Source organism: Gorilla gorilla, chromosome 4, assembly GCF_029281585.2.
Source record: "Gorilla gorilla gorilla isolate KB3781 chromosome 4, NHGRI_mGorGor1-v2.1_pri, whole genome shotgun sequence".
NCBI lineage: Eukaryota > Metazoa > Chordata > Mammalia > Primates > Hominidae > Gorilla > Gorilla gorilla.
Window position 1 is genome coordinate 25,878,594 of NC_073228.2, and position 23,692 is coordinate 25,902,285.

General features: G+C 36.8%; 1 protein-coding gene across 39 annotated transcripts in view; it reads left to right on the forward strand.

The window, feature by feature from the left end:
• CEP112 (centrosomal protein 112) overlaps positions 1–23,692 on the forward strand; it is a 562,721-nt gene that overhangs the window by 84,460 nt on the left and 454,569 nt on the right. For 17 of the 39 annotated variants that reach the window (XR_008679796.2, XR_010133744.1, XR_010133750.1 and 14 more), the window contains 2 exons: positions 10,934–10,981; positions 11,235–11,315. The exons of 5 other annotated variants lie outside the window; for them this stretch is intronic. Coding sequence is in view for 20 of the 34 variants with exons in the window: in XM_031011059.3 (XP_030866919.3) it covers positions 10,934–10,981; positions 11,235–11,315 (129 nt within the window). In the remaining 14 variants the exon portion in view is untranslated. The remainder of the gene's footprint in view (positions 1–10,933; positions 10,982–11,234; positions 11,316–23,692) is intronic. 17 more of the 39 variants (XR_010133740.1, XR_010133746.1, XR_010133751.1 and 14 more) reach the window with 1 other exon arrangement.

A 23,692-nucleotide genomic window follows, 5' to 3' on the forward strand; every position in this document is an offset into this window, starting at 1 on the left:
GTTTTATTTTATTTGTATCTATTGTAAATGGAATTACTTTGTTGATTTCTTTTTCAGGTTGTTTGCAGTTGGCATATAGAAATGCTATTAATTTTTGTATGTTGATCTTGTGTTCTGCAACTTTACTGAATTTGTCAGTTCTTATAGTTTTTTGTTGTAGTCTTTAAGTTTTTTTTAAGATATAAGATTATATAATCTGCAGACAAGCATAATTTGACTTCTTCCTTTCCAATTTGCATGCCCTTTATTTCTTCCTCTTGTCTGATTGCTCTAGCTAGGACTTTCAGTACGATGTTGAATAACAGTAATGGAAGTGGGCATCTTGTCATATTCCAGATCTTATAAGAAAGGCTTTCAGTTTTTCCTGTTCAATATAGATATGAGCTGTGGGTCTGTTGTATATGACTTTTGATGTACTGAAGTATGTTTCTTCTTTCCCAGAATTTTCAGGGTTTTTATCATGAAGGGATGCTGAATTTTATTAAATGCTTTTTCAGCATCAATTGAAATGATCATACAGTTTTTGCCCTTCATTGTGTTGTTATGATTTATCACATGGATTGATTTGCCTATATTGAACCATCCTTACATCCTGGGGATAAATCCTACTTGGTCATGATGAATGATTTTTTTTATATGTTGTTGAATTCAGTATACTAGTATTTTGTTGAAGATTTTTGCATCAATGTTCATCAGTCATATTGGCCTGTAGTTTTCTTTTTTTGGTGTGTCTTTGTCTGGTTTTTGTATCAGGGTAATACTAGCCTTGAGAATGAGTTAGGAAATATTCCTTCCTCCTCTGTTTTTTGGAATAGTTTGAGTAGGATTGATATTAGTTCTTTTTTAAATGTTCGATAAAATTCAGCAGTGAAGCCATTGGGTCCTAGGCTTTTCTTTGTTGGGAGATTTTTTATTACAGCTTCAATCTCATTACTTGTTTTTGTTCTGGTCAGGTTTTAGATTTCTTCCTTATTCACTCTTGGTAGGTTGTATGTGTCTAGGAATTTATCCATTTCTTTTCAGTTTTCAAATTTATTAGCATATAGTTGCTCATAGTAGCGTCTAATGATTTTTTGATTTCTGCCATATCAGTTGTAATGTCTCTTTTTCATCTCTGATTTTATTCATTTGAATCTTCTCTCTTTTTTTCCTACTTCATCTGGTTGAAGGCTTGTTGATTTGATCTCTTGAAGAAACTTTTTGTTTTGTTGATTTTTTTTGTGTTTTTTAAATTTTCATTTCATTTCTGCTCTGATCTTTATTATTTCTGTTCTACTAATTTTGGGGTTGGTTTGCTCTAGCTTTTCTAATTCTTTAAGATGTATCATTAGGTTGTTTATTTGAAGTTTTTCTACCTTTTTCATATTGATACTTCTTGCTATAAACTTTCCTCTTACTACTGCTTTTACTGTATCCCATAGATTTTGGTATGTTGTATTTTCATTTTTATTTGTTTCAAGAAAATTTTCCTTCTTTATTTCGTTCTTTATTTCTTTATTGACCCATGGGTCATTCAGGAGCGTATTTAATTTCCATGTGTTTGTATAGTTTTCAAAATTCTTCCTGTTATTGATTTCTAGTTTTATTACCTCGTGGTCAGAGGTAATAAAACTTGATGCAATTTAAATTCAAAAAAGTTTTTAAAGAACTTATTTTGTGGCCTAACATACAGTCTGTCCTTGTGGATAATCCATATGTGGATGAGAAGAATGTTTACATCCTTTGGATGAAGTGTTCTGTAAATAGTTATTAGGCTCATTTTTTTGAGATGGGGTCTGGCTCTGTTACCCAGGCTGGAGTGCAGTGGCATGATCTTGGCTACTGCAACCTCTGACTCCTGGATTCAAACCATCCTCCCACCTCAGCCTCCCAAGTAGCTGAGACTACAGCTGCACGCTACAATGCCCAGCTAATTTTTGGAATTTTTGTGAAGACGAGGTTTTACAATGTTACCCAAGCTGGTCTTGAACTGCTGAGCTCAAGCAATCTGCCCACCGTGGCCTCCCAAAGTGCTGGGATTACAGGCATGAGCCACTGTGCCTGGCCCAGGTGTGTTTTCATTTAGCTACTGTATGTCTTTTGATTGGAGAGTTTAGTTCATTTAAATTGAATGTTATTATTGATAAGTAAGGACTTACTCCTGCCATTTTATTAGTTGTTTTCCGGTTGTTTTGTGGTCTTCTCTTCCTTTTTCCTTCCTTCCTGTCTTCCTTTTAGTGAAAGCCATTTACTCACGTGGTATGTTTTAATTTCTTGGTTTTTATTTTTTGTGCATTTGTTGTAGGTTTTTTGGTTTGAGGTTAGCATGAAATGTGCATGTAATTTAACGTGTTATATTAAACTGCTGATCATTTAACACTGATTGCATAAACAAGCAAAGAGAAAACTAATAAAAACTCTACACTTTAGCTTCATCCCCCCACTTTTTAACTTTTTGTTGTTTCTATCTTATTACACTATGTCTGGAAAATTGTTACAGTTATTATTTTTGAGTGGTTCATCTTTTAGTCTTTCTACTTCAGATATGAGTAGTTTATACACCACAATTACAGTGTTATAATAGTAATATACTTACTTTACTAAGTATAATACTTACTATTACCAGTGACTTTTATACCTTTAGATGATTCATTATTGCACATTAATGTCCTTTCCTTTCAGATCAAAGAAATTCCTTTAGCATTTCTTGTAGGATAGGTCTGGTGTTGATCAAATCCCTCAAGGTTATTTTTGCTGGATATACTATTCCAGGATAAAAGCATTTCTTCCTCAGCACTTTAAATATGTCATGCCCCTCTCTTTTGGCCTGTTAAATTTCCACTGAGAAGTCTGCTGCCAGAAATGCCTACCAGGACCCAAGGCCTGGAATTGGTGACCCCAGGAGCCTGCTTAGTGCTCTTCCCTACTATGGCCAAATTGGTATCCAAAGTTGAAAGACAATGTTCCCTTTTGTCTTCCCTCTCCCTTCCTCAAGCTGAGGGGATTTCTTCCCATAGACACCACATCTGGGAATGTGTGGGATCATTCTTGAAGCTAGCATGACACTAAGTCTTACCCCAGGCCCACGCAAGTACTGCCTAGCTGTCACTGCTGAGTATTCAGAGACCAAGGGCTCTTTAGTCAGCAGATGATGAATTTTGCCAGGAGTGGGTCCTTTCTTTCAAGGTAGTTGGTTCCCCTCTGACCCAGCGTGTGTTTAGAAATGTTTGGGAGCGAGGCCCTGGACTGGGGACCTCGGGACTCTGCCTGGTGCCATAGTCTACTGTGGCTGAGCTGATCCAAGTTGTAAGACAAAATTCTTTTTACTCATCCCTCTCCTCTCTTCAGGCAGAGTGAAGGAGTCTGTCTCTCAGAGCTGCAAACTGCGTTGCCTGGGGGTGACACCAGCACTCTCTTGGCCACCCTGGCTGGTGTCTCACTAGGTCACATGCACCCCCAAGCCCACTGGCTTTGAGCCCAGCACAGCATCAGAGATTGCCTAGGACTTGCAGTCCTTGTGACCTAGACTGCCTTTCAAGTTTATTTAGGACTCCAGTGCACTTTAGCCCATGGTGGTGGTGGAGTTCGCTAGAACTAAGGTTCCGACTGCTGGGATGAATGATTGGCCTCTGGCTAGGGTTGGTCTAAATGTTCCTCTGTGGGTGCAGGCTGAATTCTGCCTGCTGTTTCTTTCTGCTGTGACAGGGCAGCACTGAGTTTCAATGCAAAATCCCACAATCACTGTGCTCTCCCTTCCCCAAATACACAGATTCTCTCTTCATGCCATGTAGCCACTGCTGGGGGATAGGAGAAGGGTGATGCAGGTGATTTAAGACTGTCTTTCCTACCTTCTTTGGCATCTCATTCCTTAATATGCTAAAACCAGGTACTGTGATCACTCACCTGATTTTTTCTTCTTATGAAGGTGCTTTTTTATGTGAATAGTTGTTCAATTTGATGTTCGTGCTGCAGGGAAAATTGCTAAAGGCTTCTATTTGAACATTTTGCTCTGCCTCTCTGATCGCAGTTGACTTTTATATGTTGGTTTGGCATCTGGCAACTTTGCCAAACTCTTATTAGTTCTATTATTTACTTGCTTATTTATTCATTCATAGAGTTCTGTGTAAATAGGTATCTGCAAATGATGAGGTGTTCTAGTTTTTACTTTCAAATCTTGTACCCTCTTCTTTCTTTCTATCCTCCTCCTTTTTCCTTTTCTTATCTTTTTTAAAAAAATGCTGTTTAGGATTCCACTACAGTGTTGAATAGGAGCATGTTGATAGTGGGTGGTACTCATTGTATCATGCCCAATCTTAAAGGGAATGCTTTCAGTTTTTCATGGTTTTTTTTTTGTTTTGAGATGGAATTTCGCTCTTATTCACTCAGTGCAATGGCACTATCTCGGCCCACTGCAACCTTCACCTCCTGGGTTCAAGCAGTTCTCCTGCCTCAGCCTTCCGAGTAGCTGGGATTACAGGCGTACGCCACCATGCCTGGCTAATTTTTTGTATTTTTAGGAGAAACAGGGTTTCACCATGTTAGCCAGTCTGGTCTCGAACTCCTGACCTCAGGTGATCTGCCCAGCTCAGCCTCCCAAAGTGCTGGGATTACAGGCGTGAGCCACCACACCCGGCTAGTTTTTCATACTTGTAGTTTTTTCTTACTTATAGTTTTTTTGGTAGATTCCATTTATCAAATTAAAAATGTCTCTATTTTGTCAGGATATTTTTAAAAATCATGAATGGTTGTGGAATTTTTTTTTTTTTTTTTTTTTTTTGAGATGGAGTCTTGCTGTGTTACCCAGGCTGGAGTGCAGTGGGTTATCTCAGCTCACTGCAAGCTCTGCCTCCCAGGTTCATGCCATTCTCCTGCCTCAGCCTCCTGAGTAGCTAGGACTACAGGCGCCCGCCACCACACCCGACTAATTTTTTTGTATTTTTGGTAGAGACGGGGTTTCACCATGTTAGCCAGGATGGTCTTGATCTCCTGACCTTGTGATCTGCCCACCTCGGCCTCCCAAAGTGCTGGGATTACAGGCGTGAGCCACCATGCCTGGCCTGAATTTTTCTTTATCTTTTGAGAGGATTATATAGTTTCTTCCTTTCATCTATTAATGTTATAAACTCCACAATATATTATTTTCATTATATTATGTTTTTGTTCATTTTCCTTTAAATAGTTATATATTGATTGAATGGATTGAAAATATAAAATTAAAAGGCTTATCTATTTATGCAACCATTTACCATTTACGGCCTATTTATTACTTTATGTAGAGTTTCCGTCGGGTGTTATTTTTAGGTGTTTACAGTTCTTTTTCTCACAGCTTGTCATAAACGTCTCTCAAAGTACCTGGCACATGGTAGATGTTTAGTAAATAATTGTTGAAAGAATATGACATAACCCCAGGTGTGGCACAAGAAATTATTTCTTTGAAGGATCTCTGATATTGTTTTCTAGTTACGTACGTACTCTCAGATTTTTTGTCTTCTCAAAACTACCATGCTTTTATCTATATAAGGTGGAAAAATAACTGTTGAGATGGTGAAACTTTTCTCAGCTTGATGTTTTCTAATCTACACAAAATAATTTTCACATTTTTCTTAAAAAATAGCCATCTCTTCTTTCTAAAATACATTTATGGCTTCTATCTAATAGCTTGTATTATTTTAAATTCCATGGTGATTTCATTTAGCTAGTCCCAAATAACCACTAAGTTTTTTGCAGTGTCTTTTCACAAAAACTCAGCATGATTTTTTTTTTCTCAGAATTAACATTATTTAAAAAGCATTTTTTTCCAGCATGTATTTAAACTATACAGTAATCAGAAACTGCCATTTAACTGGACTAATCAATAGTATTTGGTTTCCCAAAATCAAAATATAAGATAATTATCAATTAGGTTTATGCTATCTTGTTAAAGAAACCAGTTTTTTTTTTTTACAATTTTTATGATGAAAATATTCAAGTAGAAAAAGAATAGTACAACAATAACTTATTGCTGCTGCCTTTTAAATTTTGTGATTTTGCCTTATTGGAACTATTTGAAAGTAAATTGCAGATGTTATAATACTTAATCAGGAAGCATCAGTCTCTTGACTGAAGGTTCCTTGATTATCTTTTTTTTCCCTCTTGATTATCTTTTAACTAAGATAAAATGTTCATGCTCTGGTATAGTCTACTGAATGGACCTTGTGATACAGTATTTTCTGAATTCTTGCATGTTTCAAATGGTTTCTTATGGTCTTGATTCTTGGAGGAAATCTAGATTGTATGTAAAATATTTGATTTGCATTTTCTTTACCTGAGTTCCTTAAATACAATGTTTTATATGATGTATGTTACAGTTGAGAAGTGTGATACATACTTTTCATTTTTCATAAATATATAAATAAATAAAGTTATAAATGTCTTATCTTTTTGACTGAGGGTCCAGAGAATTTTTAAAAAATATTCATAAAGTTTAATATTTGGACTTTTATATTATACTCTGAAAGATATTCGGTATATCACATCGGATTTTATTCAATATATTGTACAGTCATCTCTCAGTATCAAGAGTTGATTCGTTCCAGAACATCCTCCTTCCTTCCCACAGATACCAAAATCAGCAAATGCTGATGTTCCTTACATAAAGTAGTGCAGTATTTGTACATAACCTATGAATCATTAAATAATCTCTATATTACCTATAGTACCTAATACAATATAAATGATATGGAAATAGTTGTTGTACTGTTTTCTTGTTTTCTAATTATTACTTTGAATATTTTCAGTTTGGTTGGTTCAATATGTAGATGTAGAAGCCATGAATATGGAGGGCCAACTGTTTATGTTTCAGTCGATGGTCTTAGGTCAGTTTTCCAAGGTAAAGAGTGAGAGTATTTAATATGATTCAGATATTATTTTATTTAAGAATATTTTCTTAATAATTTAAAATATTTAGTTGCATTTATTTTGTTTTCTTCAGGAAATCCAATTATACATTTATTGTATTCTTGTTTCTCATTTTCTTTATCCATTTCTCTTGGATCCTTTTTAAATATGTTTTTATGTCAGTTTTATTTCCTGGTTTTTGGCTTCAGGTCCTATCTTTATCTCTTGCTGTTACTATAGTTATCTTTTCTCTCTTGTACAACTCTTTTTTTTTTTCTGTTTTTTGAGACGGGAATCTCACTCTGTTGCCCAGGCTGGAGTGCAGTGGCGTGATCTTGGCTCACTGCAAGCTCCGCCTCCAGGGTTCACGCCATTCTCCTGCCTCAGCCTCCTGAGTAGCTGGGACTACAGGCTCCCACCACCAGACCCGTCTAATTTTTTTGTATTTTTAGTATAGATGGGGTTTCACTGTGTTAGCCAGGATGGTCTCGAACTCCTGACCTTGTGATCCGCCCGCCTCGGCCTCCCAAAGTGTTGGGGTTACAGGCATGAGCCACGACCTCCAGCCTCTCTCTTGTACAACTCTTAATTTAGTCTTCATTTCTTGGATGATTTTTGTTACTCTTCCATGTTTTTTTTCCTGAATCTGGTCACCTCCTATTTAACATCTTTGTATTTTTGTCTTTATTTTGATTTGTAGTATTTTTATGCCTGAAGTTATTTAAAAGTTATATTTGAATACCTGTTGTCCTAGTGGTGGTGGAACAAAAATATTATTAAGTATTGACATGTAGGAGAGCGTCCTATTTTAAGTGGGTTGCACAAAAACCCTGGTGTATGAGAGTGGGGAGACATGGGAATCAAAAGGAAGCCTGTATTACTGTTTTCCTGTATTTTAGCTTTTTAAAAAAGTGTTTCCTTCTGCGGGCAGGTTTTGATTTTGATCTTCTATTTTATATAGTAAGTTTTTGTGGATATTGGATTCTTTTTTTCTGTTCATGATTATCTATTAGATTTTTCTGAACAAGTAATAGCCAGTGATTGTGTGGGAAGTGGTAGTGGGTGGCTTACTTTATTTCTTAGTTCTGGACAGCCCTCCTCCTCTGCTACACTGAAGTTTAATTTCTTTAACAAATGGTGCCTTTTGTGGTTGTCAGCCTGGCTTGTCTTCTTCTTTATTCTTTTTTTTTTTTTTTTTTTTTGAGACGGAGTTTCGTTCTTGTCACCCAGGCTGGAGTGCAGTGGCATGATCTCAGCTCACTGCAACCTCCACCTCTTGGGTTCAAGAGGTTCTCCTGCCTCAGCCTCCTGAATAGCTGGGATTATAGTCACCTGCCACTAAGCCCAGCCAATTTTTGTATTTTTAGTAGAGACGGGATTTCACCATGTTGGCCAGGCTGGTCTTGAACTCCTGACCACAGGTGATCTGCCTGCCTTGGCCTCCCAAAATGCTGGGATTACAGGCGAGAGCCACAGCTCCTGGCCATGGCTTGTCTTCTTTTGATTCTTTGATTCTGTCTTGTTTCTGCAGGGCCCTTATCTTCAGCTGCTTTTTTATCTCCCTTTATCATGAACAACCTTCCTTCAAAGGTGCTTCTCTCTACCTCAGAAGTGATTCCTTCCTAGAACTGCCTTTCTGGTTCTTCATAGTTTCCAAGCCCCTTCTTTTGTGCCCATCTCTGGCACTCTGAGCCATTAAGTTTTTTTGTGTGGCCCACTTAAGGTAGGCCACTTTTCTTTGACAGGTCAGTATTTGATTATATTTAGTTCCACCACTACTAGGACCCTGAGGTACTTCCTTTTTTCCCCATGCTACCGCTCTGGCTCAGGATCTAATTCTGCTGATTTGGTATCTTTATTTGGCCACCTACATGTTAATCCAGGGATTTGTATTCCCTTTCTCCTTTTTATGATGTAGTAGTCATGGATGATGGGCATTTTTATTTGGTCTCTTTATCAATCTGTATGGGTCTTTGGAGGATGGGGAGAGACATTTAAATTCATACAGTTGCCATTACTTTATAGGATCTGGCGTCCACACGAAAGAAAATTGTTTTGTGTATTTCCTTTAACCTGGATGCTAAAATAATTACACTTTATATCCTGTCTATTGCTATACTCTTTTTAAGTTTTACTTGATTGGATTCTATTATAAATGTTATGACTTCTACATTTTTTGATTAATTGATTCTTCATTCACCCTTATCTTTATTGTCAAATTGGGTGTGGATTGTTCATTTTCAAGAGTTATTAACCGTAATAAATCGTTTGGGGAACTTTTTGAAAACACAGCAGGATTTTGGAGAAGTAGAATCCAATAATTTATATTTGAAATGTTTATCACTTGATCCTCATAGTACACTCCAGGATGTTAAAAGAAAAACCTTAAAGAAATTAAATTGAACAGAGTTTAGTAGGCAAAGAATGATTCATGGATCAGGCGGCCCCTGAATCATAATAGGTTCAGAGAGGCTGCAGCACTACTGGATGATTGAAGATTTATGGACAGAAGAAGGATAGTGATGTACACAAAATGGAAGCAAGGTACAGAAACAGCAGGATTGGCTACAGCTCTGCGTTTGCCTTATTTGAATCTGGTTTGAACGATTGATTGCCTTTAATTGCCAAAACTCAGTGAGTGGCACAAGAGTAAGCTGTAGTCTGTTTACACATCCAGTTAGGTTACAGTTCACCATGAATGGAGAAACCTTTAGGCTGAATTAAAAATATGTGAGGAGGCAGCTTTAGGTGAATCTTAATTTAACAAGTGTAAGAACCACTACCCTAGGTTGAAGTGATAGTTTGTGTTCTTGTACTTTGTGAGATTATCCATGTAGTAATTTGTGGGTTTGTGATATGGAGAAATTAGACTTTCACGGTAAAGATTTTTAATTATCACTTTATTTGTGAGAGAAATAGTAGAGATAACTATCAATGTGTCTACTTTATCATATAGTATATTCATGCAATAAATACTTTATTGAAAGGCTACTATACATTAGATATTGTGCTAGGTCCCAGAGATACAAAACTGAGAAGATGTCATCCCAGTACTCCTTCTGTTCAAAGACAGATGTGGAGACATACTGATAAACACTCAAAGTATTACATAAGGGCTATGAGAGAGTGGACATAGGATACTTTAGGAGCTGATAATAAGGTGGAATCAGGTACAGGTTACTCCTTTCTTTCCTCTTGTTTCTTCCTTCTTTCTGAAGAAATATTCATTGGGCACTGAGTTGGGTGCTAGGGATAGAGTGGTGAACAAGGCAGTCATGGTCTCTGCTTTCAGAGTCCACACTGTTTTGAAACAGGGAGATGCCAGATTGTAAAAGGGAACTAGCATCCAGGGTACTACTGGAGTAGTAGGAACGAGGTTTCCTGGGGGAGATGATTTTTAAACTACGAGTCTTGAGTAAGTTAACCATGTGTAGAAGTTGGGGGAATGATCTTACAGGTTGCAAAGACTCAGACATGGGAGACAGTATAGTGCTTTTAAGTTAAAACAAATTGTCTGGTGTCCTTGGAATGTGGGGTATGGTGGAGATAGATGAATCTGAAAGGGAGATTTAGGGGGAGTCCCAAAGGAATTTTGTGTTCTCTTTGCTATTAGAAAGGTATGTTTAAGAATTCATATACCAAATACATCTGGGAGTGCAGTGATTAAATTGCGACTGTAAGAACAAATAGGTGTGTGCTTACAGGGTTTGGAGGGCTGGGCAGAGAAATTCAGAGGTGGACACGCATGAGAACATCTGCCATGTTCTGGTAATATAAATCATTGTGGATCCTGGGAGCATAAAATGTGAAGTAAAGGGTAATGGAAGATGAGAGTGGGCAGTTCGGCAGTGAGAGGATTATGAAGGTTCATTTTGGCATGCAAGGGAGTTTATGTTTTATATTTTACTTGTAGGGAGCCACTAAAAATGTATCATACAATACCCATTCTAAAAATGAATTAAATATTAAGAAATCTAGAAAATGTTTCATATGGCAGCTTAATTCTATATTTTATCAAATAATAATTAAAACTCCAAAATTAATAAATCCTTATTTTGTTTTATTTTTAAATTTTCAGATAGAAAATCCTCGATACCTGAGACAGAAGCCTATCCCAGTTTCTCTGGTATGTGAGAAATCCACTGGACTTTTTCTAGGGGCAGGTATTTTAAAATAAAATAATCACTAAGTTATTTATAGAAAATAATGTGGATCTACATTAGGAAACATAATAGTTTTTGAATTTTATCACTTGGAAGTGATTTTTTCCTGCAGTGTTAGTACTATTTTGGTACGGGCCTCAGGCAATTTAGAAGTTTTCTTTGGGGTTAAGGATAAACCAGATCTGAAAACATGTTAAATAACTCCTGTTCATTCAGCAGATGACACCGAAATTCAGCCTGAGAAAATCCAGCAGTTTCCATGATGATCATTTTCTCTCTCGAATACGTGAGAAAGAGGTAGGAATGAGATATTGCTGATAAACCCATTGATAATACAGTTTTAATATTTTATGTAATCTAGGTTTTCAGGTTTTAGTTAAAATAATGGTATATTCTAGGAAGAGGTTGCATTTGAAACAAATATAAAACATGATGCGTGGTAGGCAGGGTTCATCTTTCTGTTTTGTTTTTTGTTTTTGTTTTTCCAGAGATAGAGTCTCTATCTTTTGTCCGGCTAGAGTGCAGTGGTGTGATCAGAGCTCACTGGGATCAAGCAGTCCTCCCACCTCAGCCTCCTGAGTAGCCAGGACTACAGCTGTGCCACCACGTCCAGCTAATTAAAAAATTTTTTTTTTGGTAGAGATGGGATCTTACTGTTTTTCCCAGGCTGGTCTTGAGCTGTTGGCCTCAAGTGATCCTCCTCCTACCTTGACTTCTCAAAGCATTAGGATTACAGGCATGAGCCACCACACCTGGACAAAATTGTAGATGTTTATTGTGTACAACATGATGTTTTGAAATATGTATACATTGTCAAATGGCTAGATTGAGCTTGATATATGAATCACCTCACAGACTTATCATTTTTTTTGTAATGAGAATACTTAAAATGTGCTCTCATAGTGATCTTTGAAATACAATCCATTGTTATTAACTAAAGTCACTATGCTGTACAATAGATCTCTAGAACTTATTTCTCTCATCTAACTTAAATTTTGTATCCTTTGACCAGTATCTCCCAACTCCACTCCTTGTCGCCTGGCCTCATAACCACCATTTCTCTACTTTTGTGAGTTCACCTTTTTTAGAATCCACATATAAGTGAGATCATGTGGTATTTGCCTTTCTGTGCCTGGCTTATTTCACTTAACATCATGTTCCCTAGGTTCATCCATGTTGTACTAAATGACAAGATTTCCTTCTTTTTAAAAACTGAATAACATTTCATTGTGTGTGTGTATGTGTGTGTGTGTATGTGTATATATATATCACATTTTTTTCATTTATTTGTTGATGGACACTTTATATTGATTCTATATCTTGGCTATTGCTGCAGTGAACATGGGGGTGCAGATAGCTCTTCAATATAGCAATTTCATTTCCTTTGGATTTATACCTAATAGTGAGATTGCTGGATCATGTAGTAGTTCTATTTTTAATTTTTCAAGGAACCTTCATACTGTTTTTCTATAATGGCTGCACTAATTTACATTACTGCCGACACTGGGCAAGGGTTCTCTTTTCTCCACATCCCCTCCAATACTGATCTTTTTTCTTTTTGTTGATAGCCGTTCTAATAGGTGTGACATGATATCTCAATATTGTTTTAGTCAGCATTTCTCTGATGATTAGGATTGTTGGGCAGTTTTTCATATATCTGGTGGCTATTTGCGTGTCTTCTTTTGAGGAATGTCTATTCAGATCCTTTGCCCATTTTAAAATCAGGTTATTAGTGTTCTTACCATTGAGTTGTTTGAGTTCCATATATATTTTGGATGTTAACCCCTTATTAGATATATGGCTTGCAGATATTTTTCTCATTGTGTAGGCTGTCTTTTTACTCTGTTTATTGTTTCCTTTGCTATGCAGAAGCTTTTTAGTTTGATATAATCTCATTTGTCTATTTTTTCTTTTGTTGACTATGCTTTTGGATTCATATCTAAAACATCATTGCCCAGAACAATGTCATGGAGCTTTTCCCCTATTTCTCTTATAGTAGTTTTAAAATGTCAGGTCTTACATTTAAGTCTCTGTTTTAAATTGATTTTTGTATATGGTGTGAGATAAGGGTCTAATTTCCTACTTTTGCATGTTGGATATCCAGTTTTCCAAGCATCATTTATTGAAGAAACTGTCTTTCCCCATTGTGTGTTCTTGGCATCTTTGTCAAAAATCAGTTGACCTGGCCAAGCATGGTGGCTCACGCCTGTAATTGAGCACTTTGGGAGGCTGAGGTGGGCGGATCACTTGAGGTTAGGAGTTTGAGACCAGCCTGGCCAACATGGTGAAACCCCATCCCTACTAAAAATACGAAAATTAGCCGGGTGTGGTAGGGCATGCCTGTAATCCCAGCTGCTCAGGAGGCTGAGGCAGGAGAATCGCTTGAACCTGGGAGGCAGAGGTTGCAGTGAGCCAAGATTGTGTCACCGAACTCCTGCCTGGGTGACAGAGCAAGACTCCATCTCAAAATAAATAAATAAATAAATAAATAAATAAATAAATAAATAAAAATAATAATAATAAAAATCAGTTGACACTAAATGTATGGGTTTATTTCTGGCTTCCCTGTTCTGTTTCATTAGGTCTGTGTGTCTGGTTTATGCCAGTTACTATGCTCTTTTGATTGCTATAGCTTTATAGTGTATTTTGAAGTCAGGTAGTGTGATGCCTTCACCTTTGTTCATTTTGCTCAAAATTGCCTTGGATACTCAGGGTCTTTTTAGTTTCATATAAATTTTAGGGTTTTCTTTATATCTGTGAAAAATGCCATTGGAATTTTGATAGGGATTGCATGAAATATATAGATTGCTTTGGATAGCATGGACATTTTAACCATTATTAGTTCTTCCAGTTCATGAACATGAGATATCTTTCCATTTATTTGTATCTTCTTTAATTTCTTTTATCAGTGTTTTACAGTTTTCATTATACTGGTCTTTAATCTCCTTGATCAAATTTATTTCTAAGTGGTTTTTTTTTTTGGTACCTAGTAAGAGAGGGATTGTTTTCTTGATTTTGTATAGTTCATTGTCAGTGTATAAAATGGCTACTGATTTTTGTATGTTGATTTTGTATTCTGCAACTTTAGTGAATTCATTTATTAGTTCCAGCATTTTGGTGGAGTCTTTAAAAAAATTTTTTTTTACATATAAGATCATATCATCTGTAAATAGAGACCATTTCACTCGTTCCTTTCCAATTTGGATACAATTTATTTATTTATTTAGGAGACAGTCATGCTCTGTTGCTTAGGCTGGAGTACAGTGGTGCAATCTCAGCTCACTGCAGCCTACGTCTCACGGGTTCAAGCAATTCTCCTGCCTGAGCCTCCCCAGTAGCTGGCGTTACAGGCATTTGCCACTGTGCGCCATATATATATATATAATTTTATTTTTTTGGTAGAGACAAGGTTTCACCATGTTGTCCAGGCTTGTCTTGAACTCCTGACCTCAAGTAATCTGCCTGCCTCAGCGCCCCAAAGTGCTGGGGTTGATTACAGGCATGAGCCACTGTGCCTGGCCACCCTTTTATTTATTTCCCTTGTGTAATACTCTGGCTAGGACCACCAGTACTATGTTGAAAAGAAGTAGTAGGAGTGGACATCTTTGTCTCATTTCTGATCTTAGAGGAAAAGCTTTCAGTTTTTCACCGTTGAATATATTGTTATCAATGGGTTTTTCATGTATGGCCTTTATTGTATTGAGGTACATGTCTTCTATACCTAATTTGTTGTTTTTATTATGAAAATATGTTGAGTTTTGTAAATGCTTTTTCCACATCTACTGAGATGATTATATGGTTTTTATCCTTCATTCTGTTAATTGGTGTACAACATGTATAGATTTGCATATGTTAAAGTATCTTTATATTCTTGGGATGAATTCCACTTGATCATGGTGAATGCTCTTCTGAGTGTGCTGTTGAATTCAGTTTGCTAATATTTTGTTGAGGACTTTTGCATCTATCTTCATCCTTAATATTGGCCTATAATTTTCCTTTCTTGTTGTTTTCTTGTGTAGTTTTGGTGTCAGTGTAAAGTTGGCCTCATAATATGAGTTTGGAAGTGTTCTGTTTTTTTTGGAAGAGTTTGAGGAGGATTGGTATTAGGTCTTTCAGTGTTTGGTAGAATTCAACAGTGAAGCCATCAGGTCCTGGGCATATGTTGTGTGTGTGTGTGTCTGTGTGTGTGTGTGTGTGTGTGTGTGTGTGTGTGTGTGTGTGTGTGTGTGTTTAAATTAATGCTTCAAGGCCAGACTCGGTGGCTCACGCCTGTAATCCCAGCGCTTTGGGAGGCTGAGGCAGGCAGATAACCCGAGGTCAGCAGTTTGAGATTAGCCTGGCCAACATGATGAAACCCCATCTCTATGAAAAATACAAAAATTAGTTGGGTGTGGTGGTGTGAACCTGTAATCCCGGCTACTTGGGAGGCTGAGGCAGGAGAATCGCTTGAACCTGGGAGGTGGGGTTGCAGTGAGAAGATCGCACCACTGCGCTCCAGCCTGGGTGATAGAGCAAGACTCCCATCTCAAAAAAAAAAAAAAGTAAATACATAAATTAATGCTTCAGTCACCTTACTTATTATTGATTTCTTCAGCTTTTTTATTTCTTCATGATTCAGTCATCATACGTTCTGTGTGTCCAGGTATTTATTCCTTTTTTCTAGGCTATCTAATTTGTTGATGTATAATTACTCATAGTAGTCTTTCATGATCCTTTGTATATCTGTGGCATCAGTTGTAACATCTCTTTCATTTCTTATTTTACTTATTTGTCTTCTCTTATTTTTTCTTAGTCTAGCTAAAGTTTTGTCAATTTTGTTTATCTTTTCAAATAACTAACTCTTAATTTTACTGACCTTTTCTATTGTTTTTCTAGTCTATATTTCATTTATTTCTGCTCTGATCTTTATGATTTCCTTCCTTTCATGAACTTTGGACTTAGATTGTTCTTTTAGAAGTTATTTAGGTGTAACATTAACTTGTTTATTTGAGATCTCCTGTTTTGGTGTAGGCATTTATTGCTATTCACTTCTTTCTTAGAACTGCTTTTGCTGTATCCCATAAGTTTTTGTATGTTGTGTTTTTATTTTCATTTGTCTGTAGATATTTTTAAATTTCTCTTTTAATTTCTTCTTTGACATAGTAGCTGTTCAAGAGTGTGTTGTTTAATTTCCATGTATTTGTCAATTTTCTGAAATTCCTCTTGTTACTGATTTCTAGTATTAAACATGTGGTCAGAAAAGATACTTGATATGATTTCAGTCTTCTTAAATTTGTGAAGATTTGTTTTGTGAACTAACATATGATCTATGCTGAAGAATATTTCACATTTGGTTGAGAAGAATGTGTATTCTGTGGCCATTGAATGGTACATTTTCTATATCTGTATATCTCTTTTAGGTTTATTTGCACTAAATAATAGACCAAATCTGATGTTTCCTTATTAATTTTCTTTCTGGGTAACCCGTCCATTGCTGAAATTGTGGTCTTAAAGTCCCCTACTATTATTGTATTACACTCCTTCTCTCCTTTTATATCTATGAATATTTGCTTTATATATTTAGGTGATGTTACTTTGGGTTCATATATATTTATAATTGGTATATCCTTTTGATGACTTGAGCCCTTTGTCACTGTATAATGACCTGTATCTCATTTTATAATTTTGATTTTAAGTCAGTGTTATCTGATGTATTTCTACCCTCGCTCTCTTTCCATTTCCGCTTGCATGAGATATCTTTTCCTCTTCCTTCACTTTCAGTCTATGTAGGTTCTTAAACATGAAATGAATTTCTTATAGGAAGCATATAGTTGAATTTTGTTTTTTTTTTACTCCATTCAGTTATTCTGTCTTTTGATTGGAGAATTTAATCCATTTGTATTCAACATAAGTATTCATAAGTAAAGACTTGCTACTTCTGTTTTGTAATTTGTTTTCTGGTTGTTTTATAGAACATTTGTTCCTTTCTGTCTTGTTATCTTTCTTTGTGATTTGATGAATTTCTGAAGTGGTATGCTTTGAATCCTTTCTTTTTATGTTTAGTGCAACTATTGTAGGTTTTTGCTTTGTGATTACTACGAGGCTTACATAAAACATCTTATTTTCATGACAGGCTATTTTAAACTGATAATAACCTCGATTTATCACATATAAAAACTACATTTTACTCTGTTTCATTTTTTGATGTCACAATTTACATCTTTTTATATTGTATAGAAAGAAATTATTGTGGCTATTATATTTAAATAATATAATATCTTCATACTAAAGATATAAGTCATTTCCACAACATTATATTATTAGACTATTCTGTATTTGACTGTTTACTTACTTTTACTGGTGAGTTTTATCCTTATATATATTTTTTTTGTTATTCATTAGTGTCTTCTTCTTTGAGCATCAAGATTTCACCTGAGCATTTTTGTAAGACAAGTCTAGTGGTCATGAACTCCCTAAGGCTTTTTTGTGTCTTGGTACATTTTTAACTTTTCTTTATTTCTGAAAGACTGCTTTGCCACTCACAATATTCTTGGTTGGCAGTTATTGTCTTTCAGTACTTGGAATATATCATCCTACTCTTTTCTGGCCTGTAAGATTTCCTCCATGAAATCCACTGCTAGTCTTATTGGAAGTCTCTTGTATATAATTTTCTTTTCTCTTGATATTTTCAGAATCTTCCATTTGTTCTTTATATTTGACAGTTTGATTATAACATGCCTTGATATAGTCTTGCTTGAATTAAATCTCATTGGAGACTTTTGACCTTTTTGTACCAGGATATATATACCTTTCCCTCAATTTGGAAAGTTTTTAGCTATTATTTGTTTAAATAAACTTTCTACACCTTTGTCTCTCTTTTTCTTCTTTAGCTCCTATAACTTGAATACTTGTTCTTTTGATCCTGTCCCATACGTCCTGTAAACTTTCGTCATTCCTTTCCAGTCTTTTTCCTTTTTCTTCTCTGACTGCATATTTTCTAATAACCTGTATATTTGAGTTTACTGAATTTTTTCTTTTGCTTGATCAATTCAGTTGTGAATGCTGTTATATTTTTCTTTTCATTCGTTATATTTTGCAGCTCCAGAATTTGATTTTTTAAAAAATTTCTCTGTTAAATTTCTCATTTTATGCACTTACTGTTTTTCTGATTTCAATAAATTATTTCTCTGTATTTTCTTGAAGCTCACTAAGCTTCCTTAAAACAATTAGTGTGAATTATTTGTCAGGCAGTTTATATATTTTCATTTCTTTGGGGTCAGCTATTGGGAGATTATTTTCTTTTGCTGGGGTTATGTCTCCTTGGTTTTTTATGTTGCTTGTTGCTTTATGTTGGTGTCTGCACATTTGAAGAAGTAGGAAATTATTATAGTCTTTGTAGACTGGCTTCATTTGAGAAAGCCAGTCATCATTCAGCCTATCCAGAGATTCTGGGCAGGCTGTTTGGCCTATTGGTGGGCTGTCTCCTACAGTCCTCAGGCAGGGTCAGAAAGTGGGTGGGCCTGGTATCTTGGTCCTCATGTTTGAGCTTGGAGCCTGGATCCACTGGGTAGATGTGTTGCTTTGGTTCATGGGAGTGAGCTTGGAGTTTGGGTCTGCATGGTAAGCCTGAAATCTGTATCCACCAGGGCTAGCCTGAAGCCTAGGTCTGCAAGGGCTGACCTGGTTCTAGGGTGGGTTTAAGCCTGAATCTGCAGGGGCCAGACAGGTTCTGGGATGGGCCTGGTTCTTTGGTCCACTGGGACAGGCCAGGGGCCTGAGTGTGCAGGGGTGGGCCTGGGTCACAATTCTGTAGGGATGGACCTGGAATCTTATTTTCTGAGGGCTGGCTTGGCACCACAGTTTATTGGGATGAGCCTGGACCCTGGGTCTGTTAGTCAGGTCTGGACCCTGAGTCTCCTGGTGTATGGGACCACAGGGGTTAATATGGAGATTGGGGCCCCAGTGGCCGACCTGGGATCTGGGCCAGAGGTGTTGACTGGGAGGTTGGGTGGGTCTAAAGCATGGGGTTGTGTTGGCTGACCTGGCTCTGAATCCTGTGTTATGCTTGGAGCCTGGGGCCAGATGGGCTGGCCTGACATTGGGTATGTCTGGAGCCTATATTCACATGGGCCAGCATGGAGGCTGAGTCTGTGAGTGCTGGCCTGATGACTAGGGATTCTGGAGGCTGGCCTGGTTCCTGGCTAGGCCTGAAACCTGAAGTTGTCGGGGCCAGCCTCGTGCTGTGAATAGTCTGGAGCCCAAGGTCACTGGGCCCGCCTGGCAATGTGGTGAGTCCAGAGACTGAGTCTGCTGGGCTGGCTTTGGAACCTGGGGCTGTGGGATCTTGCATTGTGCCAAATTAGGCCTAGAGGCTCAGTCTATGGGTACTGGCCTGGAGTCTTGGGTCTTGGGAGCTGACCTGGAGCCTGGGGCTACAGAGGCTAGCCAGGAACCTTAGTCTGTAGGGGCTGGTTTGGCTCTGGGGTGGAGCTGAAGCTTAGGCTGCTGGGGTCAGTCCAGCACTAGGGTTAGTTTGGATGCTGTGGCTGCTGGGATCAGCATGGGGTGGGGTGAGGTGGACCCAGGGACTAAATCTACTGGGCCAGTCTGGAGCCTGGGGCTGTGAGATTTTTCCTTGTACCAGGGTGGATTTGCAGGGTCAGTCCTGGGGTACTGGCTGGGAGTCTAGGGCTGAGGAGTCCTGCCTGGTCCTGCGTTTTACTGGGACTGACCTGGTATTGGGGTCTGAGGTAAAGTCTAGTGCTCACCTTTCTTCCCTCCTCCCAAGTGGAGGGTCTCTCCACGCTTTACTGCCTGGAGTTGGGGGAGGGGTGATGTGAGTATTTTAAAACCTGCAGCCTCGGACTTCTGAGTAAAACTGTCCTTTCTACATTCTGCGTTATGTCTTTTCCTATTTCGTGCTGTAATATTTCACCTCGTTTACTTAGCTCTTATGAAGGTATTTTTGTGCATGTTTATGTTCAAATTGATGTTTCTGTGGAGGGACGAGGGCTTGAAAGTCCTAATCTGCCATCTTGCTGACATTAGACTCAGGGTTTTCTTTCTTGTATAATCTTGGTGTTACAAAAACTGTTGAAATAAAAACAAATGACATTTTAAAAAGCATATTTGTCCTTTGAGCTCTTGTTTTGAATTTTTTTCTAAAAATTGTCATTCATTAATTATAAAAATCATTTTGAGTCATTCCCAACTATTTTTCCTTTTAATTTTATTTTGTATTAATTCTTACTGTTGAGACTGCTTACCATAAATAATTAAACGGATTGAAAGGAAGTCGTCACTTAAAAATCTTGTTGATGACAACTTGGGGCAGGAGTCAGCATACCAATGCCACCCACATATGTTTTCAAAGAAAAAACATTTAAAGCTATCATGCGTTGCATCAGAAATTCATTTTTAAATGTGTTTGACTTTATTTTTTCCTAAATCCTTATGTTTTTGTTTTTCTTTTGGGCATACTATAAAAATATTTGAGGCATCATTGAGAAGTTTGCATGTAATCATAAACTTATTCCATATATTAAAATATATTCAATGTACATTTTTCTAAAATAATCCTTTGTGCAATTACAGTCATTTCTGACTTATTTTGATGAAGTTTTTTAATCATATTTTCTCCATTGCACAATATTTAAAAGTATCTGCTGATTTGCCCCGTGTAAAAACTATCTTAGTTTCATCTATCTTTTAAAGTGGCATGTCTGATTATAAAATAAATTATGTAGATTTTTATTAAAGACATTTTGGGAAATAGAGACATATGTAAGGAGGGAAATAAAATCACCTATAGAATCAACACCTAGCAATAAAAAATACTGGTAATATATTTATGTTTTTTTTTTCTTTTCTCTATGTTCTATAAACATATGTTTTCCTTAAGAAAATTGGTATGGCCAGGCATGGTGGCTCACGCCTGTAATCCCAGCACTTTAGGTGGGCAGATCACGAGGTCAGGAAATTGAGACCATCCTGGCTAACACGGTGAAACCCCGTCTCTGCTAAAAAAAATACAAAAAATTAGACGGGCGTGGTGGTGGGTGCCTGTAGTCCCAGCTACTCGGGAGGCTGAGGCAGGAGAATGGCATGACCCCAGGAGGCAGACCTTGCAGTGAGCCAAGATCATGCCACTGCACTCCAGCCTGGGTGACAGCGCGAGACTCCTTCTCAAAAAAAAAAAAAAAAAAAAAAAAGAAAAAATCTTATGTCTACTTGCTTAAATCCCTTCTATTCAACATTTAATTGTTAGCATGAGGATAAATGCTGTTCTGTTTCGAAGTTTGTTAGAGCCTTACATGTCCCTATAAAACAACTCTTGTGCATGTTCTCATCTAAAAATGCCTTTATTGTTGCTGGGTAATATTTTTAAAACAATAAATAGCATTCTTTTAAGTGAGTCAACTTTATTTAAAATTAAATATTAGCTCTCAAGTATTTAGTCATCACTTTCTCAACTCATTCTTCAGAGATAATTATTGCTGAAAATTTAATGGGTATTCTCTTTAAAATTCTCTAGGATTATTTCTTTTTAAGTAAAATTAGATCATATACTGTATATAGACCATTTCATTGCTTTTTTTTTTTTTTTTTTTGAGACGGAGTCTCGCTCTGTCACCCAGGCTGGAGTAGAGTGGCGTAATTTCAGCTCACCGCAACCTCCACCTCCCGGATTTAAGCAATTCTCCTACTTCAGCCTCCTGAGTAGCTGGGATTACAGGTGTGCGCCACCATGCCTGGCTATTTTTTGTATCTTTAGTAGAGACGGGGTTTCACCAGGTTGGTCAGGCTGGTCTCAAACTCCTGACCTCGTGATCCGCCTGCCTCGGCCTCCCAAAGTGCTGGGATTACAGGCGTGAGCCACCATGCTCAGCCCATTTCATTGCTTTTTGACTGACGTATATATTCTGATGATTTTTTCCATATCAGAAATATCACCCCATTCTTATTCATAATTACATAAATTTTACTTTACTGATACGTCATGTTTTATGAATATAATTTTGCTATTGATGCATATAGGCTGTTTAGAGTATTTTTCTATAACAAATGGTATTTCAAGAATACCCCTATGCATATCTTTGTGTATTATGTGTCTTTTCTTGCAGAATAAATGATGTGAAATGGAATGGCTCAGTCACAGGATGGCACATTTGCGTTTTAGATTGACATTGACAAGTTGTCCTTAAAATAAGGTTATGTCTGCATAGGGCTGCAGGCATGGGAGTGTATGGAGTATTGGCTAGTGGATATAGAGTTTCTTTTTAGGATGATTAAAATGTTCTAAAATTAGATTGTGCTAACGGTTGTATAACTCTCTGTTATATTAAAAACCTTTGATTTGTATTGTTTAAATATGTGAATTTTATGATATATAAATTATATTTCAGTAAAACTTAAGAAGGGTTATGTCTATTTAAGTTAACATTAATGGTATAGAGAATGCCTCTTTTTCCATTTTGTTATTAACACTGGAGCAATTTGCATGTTAAAGTATCACTTCTTTTTTGTATGTCTTGCAAATATTTTTCTCTGTGAATGTCTTTTGATTTGTGCTGCTTTTTAGTGTAGAGAAGGTTTCTTCTATTTTTAACTTTTTAAAATTAATTTTGAATTTTTGTGCGTACATAGTAGGTGTATATATTTGTGGGTTACATGATATAGTTTGATACAGGCCTGCAATGCATAATAATCACATCAGGGTAAATGGGGTATCCATCATCTTAAGCATTTATCCTTTGTGTTACAAACAATCTATATTCATTTAGTTATTTTTAAATGTACAATTAAATTATTTTTTTGACTGTAGTCACCTTATTGTTCCAGCAAATTATAGGTTTCTTCATTCTTTCTACTTTTTATACCCATTAACCATCCCAACTACCCCTCTACCTTCCCACTACCCTTTCCAGCCCCTAATAACCGTCATTCTACTCTCTATCTCCATGAGTTCAATTGTTTTTAATTTTTAGCTCCCACAAATAAGTGAGAACATATGAAGTTTGTCTTTCTGTGCTTGGCTTATTTCACTGAACATAGTAACCTCCAGTTCCATCCATGTTGTTGGAAATGACAGGATCTCATTCTTTTTAATGGCTGGGTAGTACTCCATTGTGTATGTGTACCACATTTTCCTTATCCATTCATCCGCTGATGGATACTTAGCTTGCTTCTAAATCTTCACTATTGTTATTAGTGCTGCAATAAACATGGGAGTGCAAATATCTCTTCAATATGCTGATTTTCTTTTTTTGGAGTATATACCTTGGACTGGGATTGGTGGATTGGTAGTTCTATTTTTATTTTCTTTTGAGGAAACTCCAAACTGTTTTCCACTGTGGTTGTATTAATTTACATTCCCACCAACCCAGTGTACAAGGGTTCTCTTTTTTCCACATCATTGCCAGCATTTGTTATTACCTATCTTTTGGATAAAAGGCATTTTAACTGGACTGAAATGATATCTCATGGTAGTTTTGATTTGCATGAGAAGTTTCCTTTTAAATAGTTGCATCTGTCAGCCTTTTCTCTAGGCTTCTGGTTTTTGTATTATGCTTACAAAAGCCTTTCACCTTCCAACATAACAAAAAATTACCTCTTTTTTGTCTATTTAAAAATTTTATTTTTCTATTTAAATATTAGATCTCTTTCAGAGGTTTTGCTGTAAATACTGATAGTAA